Source organism: Anolis carolinensis, chromosome 3 (genome assembly GCF_035594765.1).
Source record: "Anolis carolinensis isolate JA03-04 chromosome 3, rAnoCar3.1.pri, whole genome shotgun sequence".
In the NCBI taxonomy this organism is placed as follows: domain Eukaryota; kingdom Metazoa; phylum Chordata; class Lepidosauria; order Squamata; family Dactyloidae; genus Anolis; species Anolis carolinensis.
This window is the reverse complement of record NC_085843.1, coordinates 181,866,764-181,886,178: the sequence shown is the minus strand read 5'-3', so window position 1 is coordinate 181,886,178 and position 19,415 is coordinate 181,866,764. Positions and strand designations below refer to the sequence as shown.

The 19,415-nt window shown below is 41.9% G+C and overlaps 1 protein-coding gene across 27 annotated transcripts in view; it reads right to left on the bottom strand.

Annotated features, from left to right (window-relative positions):
* Window positions 1–19,415, bottom strand: part of kcnma1 (potassium calcium-activated channel subfamily M alpha 1) — a 657,167-nt gene that overhangs the window by 250,735 nt on the left and 387,017 nt on the right. The window contains exon 6 of one of the 27 annotated variants that reach the window (XM_062977441.1): window positions 13,082–19,414. The exons of the other annotated variants lie outside the window; for them this stretch is intronic. Coding sequence (XP_062833511.1) covers window positions 19,395–19,414 — 20 coding nt within the window. The 3' untranslated portion in view covers window positions 13,082–19,394. Of the gene's footprint in view, window positions 1–13,081; window position 19,415 lie in introns of those variants that run through there. 27 annotated transcript variants of the gene reach the window in all.

Here is a 19,415-nt window from a genome sequence, read left to right as displayed (position 1 = left end):
GATGTTCACAGCATCTGAATGTAACAAGCGAACCTATGGGGTACACATACACGAAACAGACATTGTTTATATTAATTCTGTCTACATACTAAAAAAGGAGCAAGCCACAGCCAGGAAAAAGGACTGAAGCAATGCTTCTTAAGCAATTTGATGTGGAGTGCTATGCCAATGTGCCAGGGACAAGCACTAAATTTATACCCAATGGGTTCAAGTGTAGATTTCCCTTTTGGAAGTTATCAACTGGCAGTCAACGGCCAGAGGACTGGCCATAGTCCAGGGAACCACCACTCATCCTGGAGACTTCATTTTGTATCTTAACAGAAGCATTATCAAAGGAAGGTGTGTAATTTTATCCTACAGGGTCCACTTGTCATTTCAGTTGTCACATTATGATATGTACCAGTCTAACCAAACAAAATACACATTTTACCATCCAGTTTGCCTAGTCATTGTTCACTGTGAGCTATTTGTCCTGGAAAAATCTGGAAATTTAATCTTTTTACACTGTCCCTATATCCCAGGATCTGATCCCAGGTTATCTGCTTTGAACTGGATTATATGAGTATCCCCCGGGATAATCTGGGATAAGAAGATAATTTGGGATCAGATCCTGGGAGATAAGGACAGTGTAGGAGGGGCCTCTGATCACAATCTTTCTAGTGTCATTTCAGATATAAAGAGAAAACCAAAGAGAAATAAAATAGTTTGCAATTTTATAGCACAAAATGTAAGTTGTTTAATGAAGGATATTTAATTATACAGTAGCAGAAACTACAGTGAAGTATAAAGTCTCAATTTAATTAAAAACTATTAGGTAGTTGTTTTCATGGCTGTAGGAATCAATTGCTATGCCAATTTGTTAAAGAGGAAAAACTATTTCACAGAATAAAGAGCTGGATAAAGCTCTGACAATGGAGACGGAGACTTAGTAGACAGGTGGCCCTTAGACATAACCTGCACACCTTGAAAGTAAATAGGGGCCAAAATTAAAATAGGCTAAGCTTCTTTGGGTCACAATAGGTTTCTAGCATCTCACTTTCCAAGTAAAAGTATACGTAATGATTAAACCACTTTGCAAATAAACCATCCTATTTAAAAAGTAAATTTCTATTCATATAAATTAATTAAACTTGAGACTTCCTTCACTGCAACTGTTTTTATGTGTGATTACACATAAGCACATGCTTGTATTAAATGAAATAGTGGGTAACGAAAATTCCCAAGAACTTAACTTTTATTTTTTTCTAATTTAAGAAATTTAAGAAAATGTGCTTGAAACCAAGTGAACAATAGTAGAGCTTCAGAAAGTACAAGGGTGGTGAATAAGGTCACTAGGATAATTAGTGACTTCTTGCCCTCTGCATGATTGGCAGGAGCAGAATACAGCATTTAAGACACACTGTACAAGTTATTCAATTGAGAGGACTCTGCAGTCTATGGATGAAGACCCCAACACAGAGCACACAATAAAAACATGATACTCTATCACTGATGCCCTAACTGTAGTTGATAGAGCCACTAAAGCTATCAAGCCACATAAAATAAATTTTAACTGGAAGAAACCTCCACCCAATATATTACCATAGCATCATACTGGAAGATCTACAAATACCTAAAGCAGTATTCTCTCCAGGACACGCTAGCCTAATTGATCAAAGGAATGATTATTTATCTCCCATTCTTACATGTATGAACTCTGAATGTGATAATCAGTTTGTAGAGATTAGAGAGTGCACAAGATTCCAAATTGTCTTTCACACATTCAGGATACGTTGCATTTTATGTCTTACTAGCTGTGCCCGGCCACGCATTGCTGTGGCGAAGTATGGTGGTATGGGAAATAAAGTATTGAGGAATTGGTGGTAGTTAAGGTAAAGGGTAAACGTTTTTCCCTGACATTAAGTCCAGTCATGTCTGACTCTGGGGGCTGGTGCTCATCTCTATTTCTAATCCGAAGAGCCAGCATTGTCCGTAGACTCCTCCGAGGTCATGTGGGATGACTGCATGGAGCGGCATTACCTTCCCGCTGGAGCAGTACCTATTGATGCACTCACATTTGCATGTTTTTGAACTTCTGGGTTGGCAGAAGCTGAGGCTAACAGTGGGGGCTCTCTCCGCTCCCCCAATTCAAACCTGCGGCCTTTCGGTCCAGAAGTTCAGCAGCTCAGCACTTTAACGTGCTGCGCCATCAGGGGATATTATTTCCTAAAGGTTGTGAATATACAATATTTCTGATTGTGTTTTTTTTTGTCTGTTGGAGGCAAGTATGAATGCTGCAATTAGGAAAAATGATTAGGATGTAATGGCCTTGCAGCTTTAAAGCCTGGCTGTTTTCTCCCTGAGTGATTTTTTTTGTTGGGAGGTGTTAGCTGGCCCTGATTGTTTCCTGTCTGGAATTCCCTTGTTTTCAGAGTGGTGTTCTTTGTGATATTTTATGTTATTCTACTGTCTGTGGCCCTCAGAAAACAGAGGATTTGCCAGACTTTGATGATGGGAATACTTTGTTGGGAGGTGTTAGCTGGCCCTGATTGTTTCCTGTGTAGAATTCCCCTGTTTTCAGAGTGTTGTTCTTTATTTAGTGTTCTGATTTTAGAGATTGTATTGTTCTGTTTAATTATACCACATTAATTTTTATATATTCTGATTTTAGTGTTTTTGAATACTTGGAGCCAGATTGTATTCATTTTCACGGTTGACTGCAACATAATAATAATAATAATAATAATAATAATAATAATAATAATAGTAATAATAATGACTTTGGTAATACACAGTGCTTCACTCCCTTCTCAGCTTCCTTTCTGGAAGAATCCTTTCTTGGGAGGTGTTAGCTGGCCCTGATTGTTTCCTTTGTGGAATTTCCAATTTCCCTGCTTTCAGACTGTTGGTCTTTATTTACTGCTCTGGTTTTAGAGATTATATTGTTCTGCATTATTCTATCCCAGTAATTATTTCATATTAAAGTAGAATCTCACTTATCCAACATTCGCTTATACAATGTTCTGGATTATCCAACGCAGTCTGCCTTTTCATAAGCAATGTTTTTGTAGTCAGTGTTTTAAATTCATTGTGATATTTTAGTGGTAAATATGTAAATACAGTACAGTAGAGTCTCACTTATCCAACATAAACGGGCCAGCAGAACGTTGGATAAGCGAATATGTTGGATAATAAGGAGGGATTAAGGAAAAGCCTATTACACATCAAATTAGGTTATGATTTTACAAATGAAGCACCAAAACATCATGTTAGACAACAAATTTGACAGAAAAAGTAGTTCAATACTCAGTAATGCTATGTAGTAATTACTGTATTTATGAATTTAGCACCAAAATATCATGATATATTGAAAACATTGACTACAAAAATGCGTTGGATAATCCAGAACATTGGATAAGGGAGTGTTGGATAAGTGAGACTCTACTGTAATTACTACATAGCATTACTGCACATGGAACTACTTTTTCTGTCAAATTTGTTGTATAATATGATGTTTTGGTGCTTAATTTGTATAATCATTACCTAATTTGAAGTTTAATCAGCTTATCCTGAATCCCTTCTTATTATCCAACATATTCACTTATCCAACGTTCTGCCAGCCTGTTTATGTTGGATAAGTGAGACTCTACTGTATATTGATAATCTTATATTATCTACTTAGAACTGGATTATTTGAGGCCCCTTCTTCACAGCTGTATAAAATGCACACTGAAGTGGATTATATGGTAGTGTGGAGTCAAGTTAATACAGTGCAAAGGAGATATTATAAGATTATAAATGGGTTATATAGCTGTGTGGAAGGGCCTTGAGTCTACACTACCATATAATCCAGTGCAAATTAGATAATCTGTGGAAGAGGCCTAAGTGAGGCCTTAGTCTGCCTGTCCCCTAACTGAACCCTGGCTGTCCCTTGGCTGAGTTGGTTGCTAGGAGACCAAGTGGGCAGAGATTAGCCCTCTAAACTGGCAGCAATTGGATAAAAACAATTATTGCTCTCTCTCTAATTAGGACTTTATTTTTCTTTTCTTTTTGTTGTATCAACCTAGAGGCGTGGATGATGGGTTGTTGTCAAATTTCGAGGTTGGGGGGCCTGTAGTTTTGTTGTTTTGTGGGTCGCCGTGATGCCATCACTCATTTATATATATAGATATGAATAAAGCTGAATGAAGTCTTGTGACTAAGCTTTCGCTAAAGCCTATTCATTATAATCCTGAGGAAGGTGATATCACAATTGTCTCAATAAATACTTGGGAGCACTAATAACAACACTTGACACACATATCCATATGACATATTCTGATCTCACCTCAGATCAAGTCATTCTTCCACATTTTACTAAAAAAAACCCTGAAATATTCATGATTTTTAAAAACATTTTTGAAAGGCCTGCCTTGAAAGGATTTAGAATACAGTATATATATCTCTTGGATCTAAAGTGAAATTCTATCTCTCTTCCATATATAACATGACCAGTTCACCACAAAAATAGCTTTATCTGGAACAAAGTGAAAGAGACTAGTTATATGCCCATAGGTTATATGAATTTGCACATCTTTTTCTCTCTACAAACCAATCTGGCACTGTTGAGGAATTCAGACTTTTAACGTAATTCATTTTCCCCCCAAGACTATCTGTATGTCCAACTCAGAAAATGCTCCTTCCATATCTACAGACTGTATAATCCGCAAGCTACAAATGTCCTTTCTGTAAACTACCACCCTGTTAAAGGATTTTCTATACTGTTAAAAAAATGGTGGTACCATTTTGTGCCCCAAAGGATACACTATTGATATGTCATTAGCCAGTGAAGGGCACAAAATGTCAGGAGAAGGTTGAATGGAAATAGAAGTCAGCAGGTTACTGCCATAGTGAAGAAAGAAGGGGGCATTAAAGAAAGCAGTAAGGGGTCGACAAGAATAACCAGAAGGGAAGAAATCTATTTCTCCTTTTTCAGGGAATAAATAGCAAACAACTAACCAGACCGGTTGTTTATACTGGGCTCATTTCGTGTACTTCTTCCATTATTAATTTCTATTGTGTTAAAAGATATTATTATAACCATAAGATAGGATAAGTGTTTTTAACTATATTTTGGCTTTTCGGATGGCGGCTGTTTTTTGGAGGTTTGCAAAAAAAATGGATCCACCAAAATTAGAATAGAAATGGTTCAGTCAATTTGCGCAAACCTAACATCAGGGGTATGCAACAGTCTTAAGTATCTAGTGCTTGCTTAATCTCCTATGTACAATAAGGAATGTCTAATAGCTATTTCTGAAACCCCTTTTACAGAATTATACTTATTTAACTGTAAACTGAATATATAATTATGCAATGGCTAAAACAGTTCAACCACATGTTGAGAGAAATGTACATATGCAAGAAACTCAAAAAGTATTTCAGCTATCATGATTATTGACTGTTGGTCACTTCTAAAATATTATTCTTTCTTTCCTTTATACATATAGAAATTAATAGAAATCTGTTAAAATAATTTGTGTTTAATCTCTGTTGCATAATCTGAGAGTAAGCTCTGATAGATAATTGCAGTGTATGTCCTCAATTTGTAAATGAGAGGAACTCATGCCAAATTACATAAAAATCTGATATTTTATCCTTGCCTTTGGTGAATGTAAGCTGATGCAGCTATCTTTCTATTATGGCTCACAGTTCCATTTACTACATGTAGGCTAATGTATACGGGTAATATATCAGAGCCACTTCTTACTCTGAGAGCCAGTGTGATGTAGTAGTGTGAATACTGGATTACAGTTCTTGAAGACAGAGTTCAAATCCTAATCGGTCATGGAAATTCACTGAGTAACCTTAAAGAAGTCACACACTCGCAGACTCAGAAGAAGGCAAAGGCGAATGTCTTCTAAACAAATCTTGTCAAAAAAACCACATGACAGTCTTGTATTAGTTTTTCCATGTTGATAATCACTTGAAAGCATACAACCACAGCTATAACAACAACAGTTTATTAGCTGTGAGCTGCCACTTTTCTAAACTACAGTATATATTTCTACATGTATAAGTCAAACTCATATATAAGTTGAAGGCAGGTTTTCAAGTCAAAATTATGGATTTGGACTCATGGATAAGTTAAGGGTCATTCTGTGGCAAGGGGAAAGCATAAATATTGCCTCAGTTGGGAAGTTATCCCTGGACATTGTTGCTGCCATCTCCCCACCCTGACATTCAAGGAAACCAGAAGCAGCAATACAGTGGAGAAAATGGAGGGGGGGGGGGAGGGTCAGTGCTTCTTTCAGGTTTTCCCAGAAAGTGAGGTTCTTCTCTTTCACCACTCTATTCATAGAAAGGGATTGTCCTTTTTTATAAGAGAGAAGGTACCTGACATATGGACCAATTGATATGTTCCCCCAGTTTCATTGGGTTGATTTTTTATTGAAGTGTTTAGACCTATACATGAGTATAAGTATTAATTCTAACTTTTGTACTTGGATCTTCCCAAACACTTGATAATGGCACTGCTTGTGAGACTTGTAATAGTTACCCTTCACACAAACATTGTAGCACAGAAAAGCACTGATGAGCTCCTAGAATCATAGAATCATAGAATAGTAGAGTTGGAAGAGACCTCATGGGCCATCCAGTCCAACCCCCTGCCAAGAAGCAGGAAATCACATTCAAAGCACCTGAAGTGAAGTACTTTCCACCTGAGTGCTTTTCTTGAGGAAAATCCCCTCCACCCTTTTTTTAGCCATAATTCCAATGCACATATAATCTGGTGCCAGGTCAAATATGTAAAGGCCATACAGAAGACAAAAATGGATTGCAACGAATAAGAACAAGGAGTCAGTCAGTCTAGTGGTCTAAGCAAGGCTTGCCTAACCTGGGTGTTTTTATTTCACACTAGCTTGGGGACCCGGCGGTGCCTGGGTCATTTGAGAATGGTATTATTTGTCTTTCAATGTTATGTATTCTGTTTGGAGTGGGTGAACTACAATTCCCAGAATCGTGGCTTAATCCTCCCCAAACCCTGCCAGTATGAAAAGTTGGCCATTTTGGGGCCTGTGTAGCAAGTGTGGTCCAGATCTGTCATTGGCTGTTCATCACCTGAGTAGCAGTACTGTCTGGATGGGGGTGAATGACTACAACTCCCAGAGTCCCAGGACAATTGTCGAAAAAAATCTGTCAGTATCGACAGCAGGCAATGTTTAGTCTGTGTGTCAAGTTTGGTCCAGATCCGTCATTGGCTGGGTTCAGTGGTCTTTGGATGCAGGTGAACGACAACTCCCAAAATAAAGGGCCATTTCCAAAAATACCTGCAGTATGTTCAGTTGGTCATGAGGATTCTCTGTGCGAAGTGTGGCCCTAGTGCATTGTCGGTGGGGGTCACTGTTTCTCTGGATGCAGGTGAACTATAACTCCCTTTTCACCAAACTTGTTGAATATGTTGTATTGTTTATGGGGGCTCTGTGTGGCAAGTTTGGTCCTGGTCTATCATCGGTGGGGTTCGGAGTGGTCATTCATTGCAGGTGAACTATAAATCCCAGTACCTACGACTTCCAAATGCCCAGGCCAATTGCCCTCCAAACCCCCCAGTATTGAAATCTGGGCATATCAGGTATGCATGGCAAGTTTAGTCCAGACCCATCATTGTTTGGGTTAATAGTGTTCTGGGTGTAGGTGAACTATAACTCCTCTACATTCCCCAGTAGGAGTCACAGTGGTCTGACTTGGTGCAGGGTGAACTACAACTTCCACCATGTGGTGTGAATCCCCCAAACTCCTCCAGTAAATGTAGTTGCAGCTCAGTTCTGCTCTGTTTGTTATGCAGACAGATTTGAAAGGAAAGGGCAGTAGGCAGGGTCATGCAAACTCCACAGAAATGGAGAACCCTGGGGTGCCTGCGTGTGGTGGAAGAAAAAGCAACATGTAGGATGACATGGTCCCCAAATGAAAGCATTCCTTGGGTGGTGGGCCGTAGTGCTTGGAGAAGACATTGGCAGGGTTTCGGCTACATGTTCATGGTGCTCGCTGTAACCGTAATGTCAGTGCAAAGGAGTGACTTGCTGGTTTATCCGGAGTGAGAAGTGTAACCTGTTTGTGGAGGCCGGAGGCTGTCTGTGTGAGTGGACACCCATGCCACATACACACACACATATAGGTTTTCACTTTTATTATGGATTTAGATATGCGTGTTATCATAAATTCTCAATAAAATGTTTGCTGAAACATGCTGAACTGCTCTTCTTTTTAGTGGTGATAGAAGCATTCCATATTCTTTCCATGTTATTTCTGCCGATGGTACCAAATATTTGATTAATGAAATGAACACATCTACTGGACTAACTGATTTATACCTGTATTCTAACGGCTACTTCAAATCAAGTGGATTCAGGATACTCCTGCATTTGAGGGACTCTCAATATATGCATAAAACATTATATGAACCAACTCATTTTTTAAAGGAAGAACCGGGTATTTTGAATACTTGCTAAATATGACTATGTAAAAACTGCTTGTGAAAATAAGGATTGACCTGGAGCAAACTTCCACTCTTATGAATAGTGAATGCGTAGAAAAGTTAGGAATATCCTTGATGAGGGTACAAATCCACTACTGTTTCCACTTCCTTGGTTTGCGATACTGGGCACTTATGTGTTTGTGTACATATAGACAGACAGAGACATAGTAGATATTAATGGCAAAACACTAACATCTATGTGACACAAAGTACAGTGTTCTGATATTTCAGATATTTTTTGTTAAGAATCAAGTCTGATTGTAACAATAATTCATTCCATCTGTACATCTCCATCTTCTCCCCTATTTGTTTGGATATTTTAGTAGATTACATCTCATTAAATTTTATGTCAGTTTCTCATGTGTAGAATTCACATTATTACAGAGATCAGCAAACAGGAATAAATGTATGCTTGTGGTAGGAGAACCAGCTGTTAGGCTTATGCAATACAGGTAAACCACGATCTGTTTCGGTGTCCTGAGTTTTGGTGGGACCCCGATCCATTTTTTCAGAAGGCTCTCCTTCCCATCATTTTAGGCATTTAAGCTGTTTCCTACTCTAGAGGAGGAGAGGAGAGGCACTGCAGGCAGGAGGGTGTGCTTTCTCTCCCAGGCCTGCACGCCATGAACACACTTTTTCCAAGGCATTTAAAAGGGGCAAGTTCTTAAAGCTGTTTCCTACTCTAGAGGAGGAGAGGTGCTGCAAGCAGGCACACACACTTTCTCTCTAGGTTGCCACACACTCTTTCCAAGGCATTTTAAGGAGGCTTCCCACTTTCAGGTGAGGAAGAGCGATGACCTCCTAGAGCTATCCTTCCTGGCCTGCCTTCAAAACACCCTCTTTTTTTCTTGGCATGCTTCAATCTCCTTTCTGCTTTGGTTTTAATGCTTCCTTAGAGCTGTTTCTACTTTCTAGAAGAGGAGAGGTAACTAGGTGGTAGTAGTTTTCAAGGAGTCAGGATTTTCCTTTTTTTTTTGGTTGGGATTAATAAGAAAGATTAAACTATGATGCCGAATAAGAGAGGAAGAGCCAAGATTGGCTCTCGCTTGCTTTTGTTGCGGGTGGGTTTTTGTACCAGGAGGGCCCTTAATGGTACAATGAAGGTACAGAAGGTACTGAAGGAAATGGAAAACAAATCCACACATAATGTTATGATTGAGCCTCATGGCTCTGCTACTGGCAGACGTGGGCGTAAGACTCCTCGAGAGTCAGATACTCTCGAGGAGCGAGAAAGAAAGAGGCTGCGAGATATCTTTGCAGAACCATCTGACGAAGAGTATTTTGAGGGGTTTACGGAGAGGATGGAGGAAGAGCTGGTTAGCTCAGAAGAGGATGAGATGGATTGGACTCGGGTAAGGGAGGAATTGGGTGCCACTGGCAATGATGGGATGGAAGATGATTGGGGACCTTCAGGACTAGACCCATGGACAAGCTGGAGGGATGGGACGGGATCCACAGCTGGGAATGCTGTGGGGCGTAGTCAGAGGTGTTCCAGTTCTGATGAGGAAAGTGATGAGGAAACGCCCGGGTTAAGGAGGACAGCTGATAGTGATGAGGACTTGTAACTGGCATAAAATGGGGCTTGGGAGCAATAGCAAATTGCGTTGGGCAAGGTAATCTGGACAAATGCTTGGGATCTGTGTGGGACGTTTTCCTGAAGACGGGTGTGTTTCGTGTGCTGATTACGTAAGTTGTTTTGGAATTTGGGTTCAGACGGCGGGAGGAATTGTGTGGGCTTTTGTTTGTGCAAACCTCTGCTTAATCTCAATAGCTTTGACCTTCCGTCGTCTTCTTGACGGACGCCATCTGCTACTCTGGATTTACGGACTGAACTGACTACGGGCTCGGATTCTCCTACTGGACTTGGAAAACTGCAAACATCTGCTTCTGCCTATCGACCTTCGGAAAGAACTGGGACTACTCTACTGCTTCAATCCTCGGCTGTTGTGTTTGTATTGGAAATTTGCCTGCTGTGTGTAGGAGTGACTTCTAAGTTACTCAGAACATAGTACTGGCAGCAGAGAGGCATCTGCTGCCAATTAGTTACATTCTTTTGAACTCTTTGTTTCCCAGCTTCTGTTTTGTTTGTTCCCAAGCTGAAGCAAGCTGTTTTGATTTTACCCGGATTAAACTCCGGTTTAATCCGGTTTATCTTTTGAACGTTTTTCTTGCCCCTTTTTGCTTTTTGAGGCTAATGTTGCCTAGCCCTTGTCTTTTACGGGCATTTTGAGTTCTGTAAATCCAATAAACTCTGTTATCTTTGATCTTGTGGCGTTCTGTCCTTGACAGATTGCCCAACGCCCATAAAAAGTTTTACTGCAGTAATAAATCTCGTCAAGAAGACGATGGATGAGTTAAAGGCTAGATTTGAGCAATTACAAATGGCCTTTAACGCCACTCAAGCAGCTCATTCTGTTAAAGGACATGTTTTGACCCCTGAACGCTTTGACGGATCCAGGTGCAAACTGCCAACTTTTTTGGCACAAGTTGAGCTTTATTTTTCCCAGCTCAGTGCTCAAGCTTACCCTACGGACACTAGCAAGGTGGCTTTTATTTTGAGTTTGTTGACTGGTCCCGCAGGACAATGGGCCACCAATTTGATTTTGGGAAATGACCCAGTCAAGGACAATTTGAATAACTTTAAGAAGCTACTAACTGACACTTTTGGGGATCCCCTCCGTACGGAGAATGCTGGGTGGGCTTTGTATCGGCTGAAACAGGGAAAGGGGACTGTTTTGGATTACTTAAATAAGTTTAATTTGTACCGTCACCAGCTGGACTGGGGGGAAAATGCATTCATGCTTTTGTTTACTGCTGGTTTAAGTGATTATCTCCAGGACGAATTGGCACGCTTGGAGCCGGCCGAAAATTGGGATGCCTTAGTGGCTAAAGTGCTGCGTTTGGACGCCAGGTTCGAGTCCCGTAAGCACTCAAAAGCAATGTGTGCGCCACCTATGCATGTAACCAAGGCACCTGTGGTAATGGGGGAAGAGCCTATGGAGCTTGGGGTCTTTAAAAAGCTGTCTACAGAAGAAAAGAACCGTAGGAGGCAGCTGGGGTTGTGTTTGTACTGTGGGAATGCTGGGCATTTTGCCAAAAACTGTAATGTGAAATCTTCCCAGCTTTCGGGAAAAGGCCAGCCCTAGTGCGACGTGAGTCCAACGCATTAGGGCTTTTAAAGCAGTCAACTGAGGGGAAGAAGCATGTTTTCGTACCCATTACGTTATCTGTTGGGGGAAAGGAACTTGTTTCTACTTTGGCACTGCTGGACTCAGGGGCTACGGTCTCTTACGTGGATATTGAGTTTGCTAGGAAGCATGGCATTCCTATAGTGCGCAAGGCATGCGACGTGTGGGTGGAAGGAGCGGATGGGAGACTGCTGGAGACTGGGGTGGTTAACCATGAGACCTCAGCAGTAATGTGGGAAGTGCAGGGAGTAACGGGAACGTTTGTGTGGGATATTACAAGCCTGCCTAGATACGATGTGATCCTGGGGATGGATTGGCTAGCTGTAGTAAATCCACAAGTAGACTGGGTGACGCGTAAGCTGACCTTAAAGAGGCAGGAATGTTGTACTTTGAACACTACTCAGCCTGATATGGAGGGAGTGCCTGCTGAGTATGGGGAGTTCTCTGATGTATTTTGTAAAAAGGAAGCGGACAAGTTACCGCCGCACAGGCCGTATGATTGCGCCATTAAACTAGCAGAAGGTGCGAGATTGCCAGCAGGAAGGCTGTACGCCTTGACTGTACCGGAAAGGCAAGCTTTACGTGAGTTCCTAGATGAGAATTTAGCCAAGGGGTTTATTCGCCCATCTAGCTCTCCAACTGCGGCGCCGGTATTCTTTGTTGCCAAAAAGACTGGGGACCTCAGGTTGGTTTGCGACTACCGGATCCTTAACAAATACACCATTCGGGATAGGTACCCGCTACCTTTAATCTCGGAACTACTATCAAGGGTGCAAGGGGCTAAGGTCTTTACCAAGCTTGACCTGCGGGGGGCGTATAACTTAATCAGAATACGGGAAGGTGATGAATGGAAGACGGCATTTAACACGTGTTTCGGATGCCACGAGTTCCGAGTCATGCCTTTTGGACTTTGCAATGCGCCTGCGGTCTTCCAGAGGTTCATAAACGATGTGTTTAGGGACCTAATTGACCAATTTGTGGTGATCTATTTGGATGATATCTTGATTTTTTCTAAGGACGAGAAAGAACATCGTCAGCATGTCAAGCAGGTTCTGCACCGTCTGCGGGCTAATGGGCTCTTCGCCAAGGCTTCCAAGTGCGTCTTTCATGTGCCTGAAGTGGAGTTCCTAGGTCATGTAGTGTCAGGTAGGGAACTTAAAATGGACCCACATAAGGTTGACGCAGTCAACTCATGGCAGGAGCTCAAGACTAAGAAGGATGTGCAAAGGTTCTTAGGATTCGCTAATTACTACCGGGAGTTTATCCCAAACTTTGCCAAGCTCACGGTGCCTTTGATGCAGCTCCTGCGTAAGAAACAGCCCTTTGTGTGGGGGCGGGAAGCTCACGATGCGTTTTTGCAATTAAAGTCTAGCTTTCAGTCAGACAACATACTAACACATCCTGATATTGACAAACCGTTCGTGGTAGAAGCGGACGCTTCTAGCTACGCGTTGGGGGCTGTGTTGTCTCAAAGAGATTCCTCAGGGACCTTGCGTCCCTGTGGATTTTACTCGCGGCAACTAACACCATTTGAGCAGAACTATACCATATGGGAGAAGGAGTTATTGGCGATTAAGGTGGCGTTTGAGGTGTGGCGGCACTGGCTAGAAGGGGCGCGGCACCAAATCGTGGTCAGGTCTGATCACAAGAATTTGGAGCACTTGCAAACAGCTAAAAAGTTAAACCAGCGTCAAATCCGATGGGCTTTGTTTTTCTCCAGGTTTAACTTCAAGGTGCAATTCGTGGAAGGGAAGGCTAACTTGCGGGCCGATGCCTTGTCCCGCAAGCCGGAGTTTAAGACCAATGAGCAGGTAGTATGTCAGACCATCTTGCCTACTGCCTCTCTGTGTGTTGTAGACAATGAGCTTGGGTTACATGACCAGATCATTGAGGCCCAGAGAGAAGATGTGTGGACTCAGGAACAACTCATGCTGTTGTCAGCAGGTAACCGTACAATACTGCCTCACCTGCAAGATCAAAACGGAGTATTGGTGCGCAGGGGGCAGGTCTATGTCCCAGTGGGGGCCCTCAGGTTGGAGGTGATTAGAGCCCACCATGACGAACCCATGGCTGGGCACTTTGGCAGATTCAAGACCGTGCAGCTCATCACCAGGAGCTACTGGTGGCCGAAGATGCGGCAAGACATTCTGCGCTTTTGTGACAGCTGCGCTGTTTGCCAGCAGAGTAAGACGCCTGTTGGGCGCCCTAGAGGGTTGTTGTCGTCTCTACCTGTTCCTGAGAGGCCATGGCAAATCATTTCCATGGATTTCATTTCGGATTTGCCTAAGTCTGGGGGTTATACTTGTATTTGGGTGGTGGTGGATTTATTTAGCAAACTGGCTCACTTTATTCCTTGTTCGACCATTCCGGCGGCCCCTACGTTGGCGTTATTGTTTACTAAGCACATCTATCGTTTGCACGGAGCTCCTGAGGTGATTATTTCGGATAGGGCTCCACAATTTGTGTCACGCTTTTGGAAACACTTCCATGAGTGCTTAGGTACCAAGTTAAACGTCTCTTCAGCGTTTCATCCTCAAACGGATGGCCAGTCGGAACGGGTTAATGGGCTCTTAGAGCAATATTTACGTTGTTTTTGTTTAGATCAACCCACTGCTTGGGTGAAATGGCTACCGGTGGCGGAGTTCGCTTACAACAATGCGGTGCACACGTCTAGTCAGCATACGCCATTTGAACTGACTTATGGTTTTCACCCACGGGGAGGTGTGGCGCCGTCGACCAATGTGGTCTCTTCTGACCCTGTGTACCGCTCCTCGGAAATGGCTGCGTTGCATGATGTTGCCCGTCGCTTACTGTTGGAAGCTAAGGCAATGCAAAAGACTCAGGCCGACCGCCACAGGCAGGCAGGGGAGGAGTTGGAAGAAGGGGATTTGGTGTGGTTGTCTTCCAAGCACATTAAACAGGCTGGGGGAAAGTTTGCGCCTCGGTATTTGGGTCCCTTTCCTATAGTTAAAAAGATTTCTTCCGTTGCGTTTCGTTTACGTCTACCGTCTAGTTTAAAAGTCCATCCAGTGTTCCATCGTTCGCTGTTGAAATTAGATACCTCCAGTCGTCGTGGTGCTATAGCGGAGGATATCACTGCCACCTCTCCACCTTCGGGGGAGGAGGCCTTTGTGAGAGGGGATAGTGTTATGATTGAGCCTCATGGCTCTGCTACTGGCAGACGTGGGCGTAAGACTCCTCGAGAGTCAGATACTCTCGAGGAGCGAGAAAGAAAGAGGCTGCGAGATATCTTTGCAGAACCATCTGACGAAGAGTATTTTGAGGGGTTTACGGAGAGGATGGAGGAAGAGCTGGTTAGCTCAGAAGAGGATGAGATGGATTGGACTCGGGTAAGGGAGGAATTGGGTGCCACTGGCAATGATGGGATGGAAGATGATTGGGGACCTTCAGGACTAGACCCATGGACAAGCTGGAGGGATGGGACGGGATCCACAGCTGGGGATGCTGTGGGGCGTAGTCAGAGGTGTTCCAGTTCTGATGAGGAAAGTGATGAGGAAACGCCCGGGTTAAGGAGGACAGCTGATAGTGATGAGGACTTGTAACTGGCATAAAATGGGGCTTGGGAGCAATAGCAAATTGCGTTGGGCAAGGTAATCTGGACAAATGCTTGGGATCTGTGTGGGACGTTTTCCTGAAGACGGGTGTGTTTCGTGTGCTGATTACGTAAGTTGTTTTGGAATTTGGGTTCAGACGGCGGGAGGAATTGTGTGGGCTTTTGTTTGTGCAAACCTCTGCTTAATCTCAATAGCTTTGACCTTCCGTCGTCTTCTTGACGGACGCCATCTGCTACTCTGGATTTACGGACTGAACTGACTACGGGCTCGGATTCTCCTACTGGACTTGGAAAACTGCAAACGTCTGCTTCTGCCTATCGACCTTCGGAAAGAACTGGGACTACTCTACTGCTTCAATCCTCGGCTGTTGTGTTTGTATTGGAAATTTGCCTGCTGTGTGTAGGAGTGACTTCTAAGTTACTCAGAACATAGTACTGGCAGCAGAGAGGCATCTGCTGCCAATTAGTTACATTCTTTTGAACTCTTTGTTTCCCAGCTTCTGTTTTGTTTGTTCCCAAGCTGAAGCAAGCTGTTTTGATTTTACCCGGATTAAACTCCGGTTTAATCCGGTTTATCTTTTGAACGTTTTTCTTGCCCCTTTTTGCTTTTTGAGGCTAATGTTGCCTAGCCCTTGTCTTTTACGGGCATTTTGAGTTCTGTAAATCCAATAAACTCTGTTATCTTTGATCTTGTGGCGTTCTGTCCTTGACACATAACTCTACCAGGTATACAGCTAGCTGCAGTTCATTTAAAAGTAATTTTAATACTGAAGAACTACAAAACCAATATCCATATTTTCTTGTGGTGGTGTTGTTCATATAGAAAAAGTGGCATTGCTTCTTGTTGTGAATTTGATACCTGGTTAAATTAAAATATGTCACATAAATTTATATCAATATGTTACATGTCATCTGAATTATCATTATTATATTTATATAATAGCTTGGCTGTGGTGCAGGCTGGTGAGCAGCCAGCTGCCAGCTGCAACAAATCACTCTGACCAAGAGGTCATGAATTCGAGGCCAGCTCGGAGCCTGCTGTGATGTCTCATGGGCCTTGTAGTCCCATTCCTAGTGCTATTGTGGCAGACGAGGAGGAAAACATGGGATTTCCACCGGTTCAGCTTGAAACGGAGCCTCTCCACCTGGAGGATGTTTGTCCTCAGGAAGTTACCCAAACAAGCTTTGGGCAGAATTCTCCCCCGTTTTCCCGAAAGGACAATTATAATAGAGATAGAGGAGTCAGGGAGGCTAATCGCCGGAGTCTCCGAATTGCTGCCAAACAACTAGCTGATTAAGTCTGCTTCCCTTGGGAAATTCTAAGGAGTCATGCATCTGGACAGAGTTGGGTTTCGCTTCTTGTTCTCCAGGGAAAGTGTTCTGTTGGCGGGAAAACAAGACCCTATATAGGGGTTTTGCCGCAAGGGGAATCTTGCGGAGTCAATTGATCAGCTTGAGGGAGAGATCGTGTGTGGACTTCGTACTCCTTGTTCCCTGCTTCCCGGATCTAGTTTCAAGTCTTGCCTTGTCTCACGTTTTGCCACGGACCTTGTTTCATGCTTCAAGTTGCCACGTTTCAAGTCTTTGATCCAGCCAAGAATCAAGCTCATGATCCAGCCTTGTTGTCAAGCTTCAATGGACTATAAGACCTTGTCATCTCCCCACACTATTGCTTGGCAAAGTGTGTGTTTCGGTTAATGGATTATAACTTTGAACTCTAATATCTTATATTGGACAATATTTTCCTGGACTATATTTGGCCTTTCCTGAAAGGTCTGCTTCTGAACTATATTCTGCACTTGTTTTTATTGACTTTATATAATTCTTTAATAAAGATATTAGATAGAATCTGGTCTCTGCAGCCTGGGTCGTGACACCTGCATTTGTCTCTATCTCTGTTCTATGTTAAGGCATTGAATGTTTGCCTTATATGTGTAATGTGATCCACCCTGAGTCCCCTTCGGGGTGAGAAGGATGGAATATAAATACTGTAAATAAATAAATAAATAAATAAATAAATAAATAAAATATTTAGAAAGGTCTGTAGTAAGCTGTGTGCCCTGTCCAGTTGCTACTTACTTGAAGGGTTGCTTTTTAAAAAAACTTATAAACTACAATTAATCAATTTAGGTAAATCTTCCCTCCAAAAAATGCTTCAACAAACCAGAAAGTCTGGTTGAGTTGGGCTCACAAGAAGAGAGGAGAGAGGGGGAGAGGGGTGATCAGACATGGGATATCCTCAGTCCAGTGCCAAGCTTACTGGGATAGAGATATCTTTATGGGAGGTGTCAGGGCAGCACTGTCAGTAGTCCCCACTGGGATGTTATGTTCCCACCAGCTTCGCAAGGATACCAACTGGTCCCTCACACTCCCTTCCCAAAGCAAAGCTGGAGATTCTTCATAGGTACACATTTGTTTAAGTAAACTCCTTAAAGCAATGCTGATGACTAGTGTCAAGGTATTTTCCTCTCCTTCTTAGGAGGATAGAAATTGTCCTGGAGAAAGCAATTCAAGCTCAGGAAAGGCACATAGATACTCTTGGTATTGCCTACCTATATGGATTTGGAACACTGCTTTCAGATCATTTTTAAATGTTGGTTATTCTTCTTATATTCATAGAAAAAGCTTCTCTGAGAGCCTGCATTGCCCTCTTAATTACAAACATGTAACTAAGTAATGTGTTTTGGCTTATCTACTCCAAATCTACCTGAAAAGCCACCAGGTTCCTGTTTGTCCTGCTCCTAATCTATTTTCAGCTCCTTGCAACCAGCAAATAATGTTGCAACAACGAGAAGTACAGTAGAATTCTTTGTCTAAGAATCACTGACTCAAAACGTTATCCTGCTGTGCCCAGTTGGCAGCAGACTAGATCGTCATTGCTCTGCATGGTTCCTGGCTGTTAAAGTAGTCTTGGGGTAAAGTTAAGACCACTACAAAAGTGTCACAATTATGAAGATTGAGCAATTACAGATCCAAAATTCTAGGTTACAAACCCATAACTCCAATAGAGGAGGCCAACAGATATTTACAGCATATTAGCCAACCAGTGTCAAACAGTTCCACCTGTCTTGTGTATGTGTGTGTTTCTTTTTTTTCCAATTTGCTGGACCAAGTAGTTAATAAACCCTTATTTTTCCACTCCAAAGCAAACAGTAAAAATGGGGCTATCAAGCATCCAATGGACTGTTGTTATACCGGGCAGGTGAGCATTTTGATAAGCTATGCAGTTTTATGCCCTAATATAAGGCTAAAATAAATGCTGATGAATGCTCGTAGTTTTTAAAATAAATCATAGAGATGATGCAATTGGCTAAAAGTATTGTGTCTGATGATGATGGCAATAATAGCATCTGGGATTATTTTTTTCAACACTGTAGCTGCTTTTAAAGTAATTTTGGATGCTGAATTCAAAAAACACAATAAAAATATCCTAACCGAAGTCTTTCACAAATTACATTACCAATTTCAATACTAGTTTCATTCAATTTAATTGTACAACATACACACGTTATATCAAGCTCTGAAAACAACAGTATGTGAAGGAACAAATAAGTGATCATGGATTTAGCATCCAAAATTCCTATAAAACTAGCATACCCTCTTTTAAAAAATGTTTATGACTCTTACCTCCACTTTGGATGTCTTTTTTATTGTTAATGCACCAACAATATACATACACATAATAGAATAAAATAATTATACAGACAGGCAACCCTGACATCTGATTTTTTAAAATTTCCCTTGGCTTGAATTGGCAAGTTTCTGGCACTTTGTACAGCTTAATAATAACACACTTTTTCACATGAAGAAGTTTGATTTCTGAGGAGAAGCCATGCTGCATCCTGACCACTAGATGGCAGAAGCACACAATAATTTAAATTTACAAGATATTTGGATAGAAAGCAAATATTGTGACAGTGGTTAACATTTGCAGCTACAGAAACAACGGAACAGAATTAGACTGATCCTCAGGCTACCAAATTCAAAATTAAAGTTATTACACTTATAATTATTATCATATGTTACTATCACTACTCAGAAAAACTTATAAAACCAACATAAGAACTGCATTTTAGGCACTAAAAACTGTAAATGCAACTAAGCTGTTGAAAGGGTTGCAACACTGAGTTGGGAGGTGAGTTCAACATATAACGATGGATGC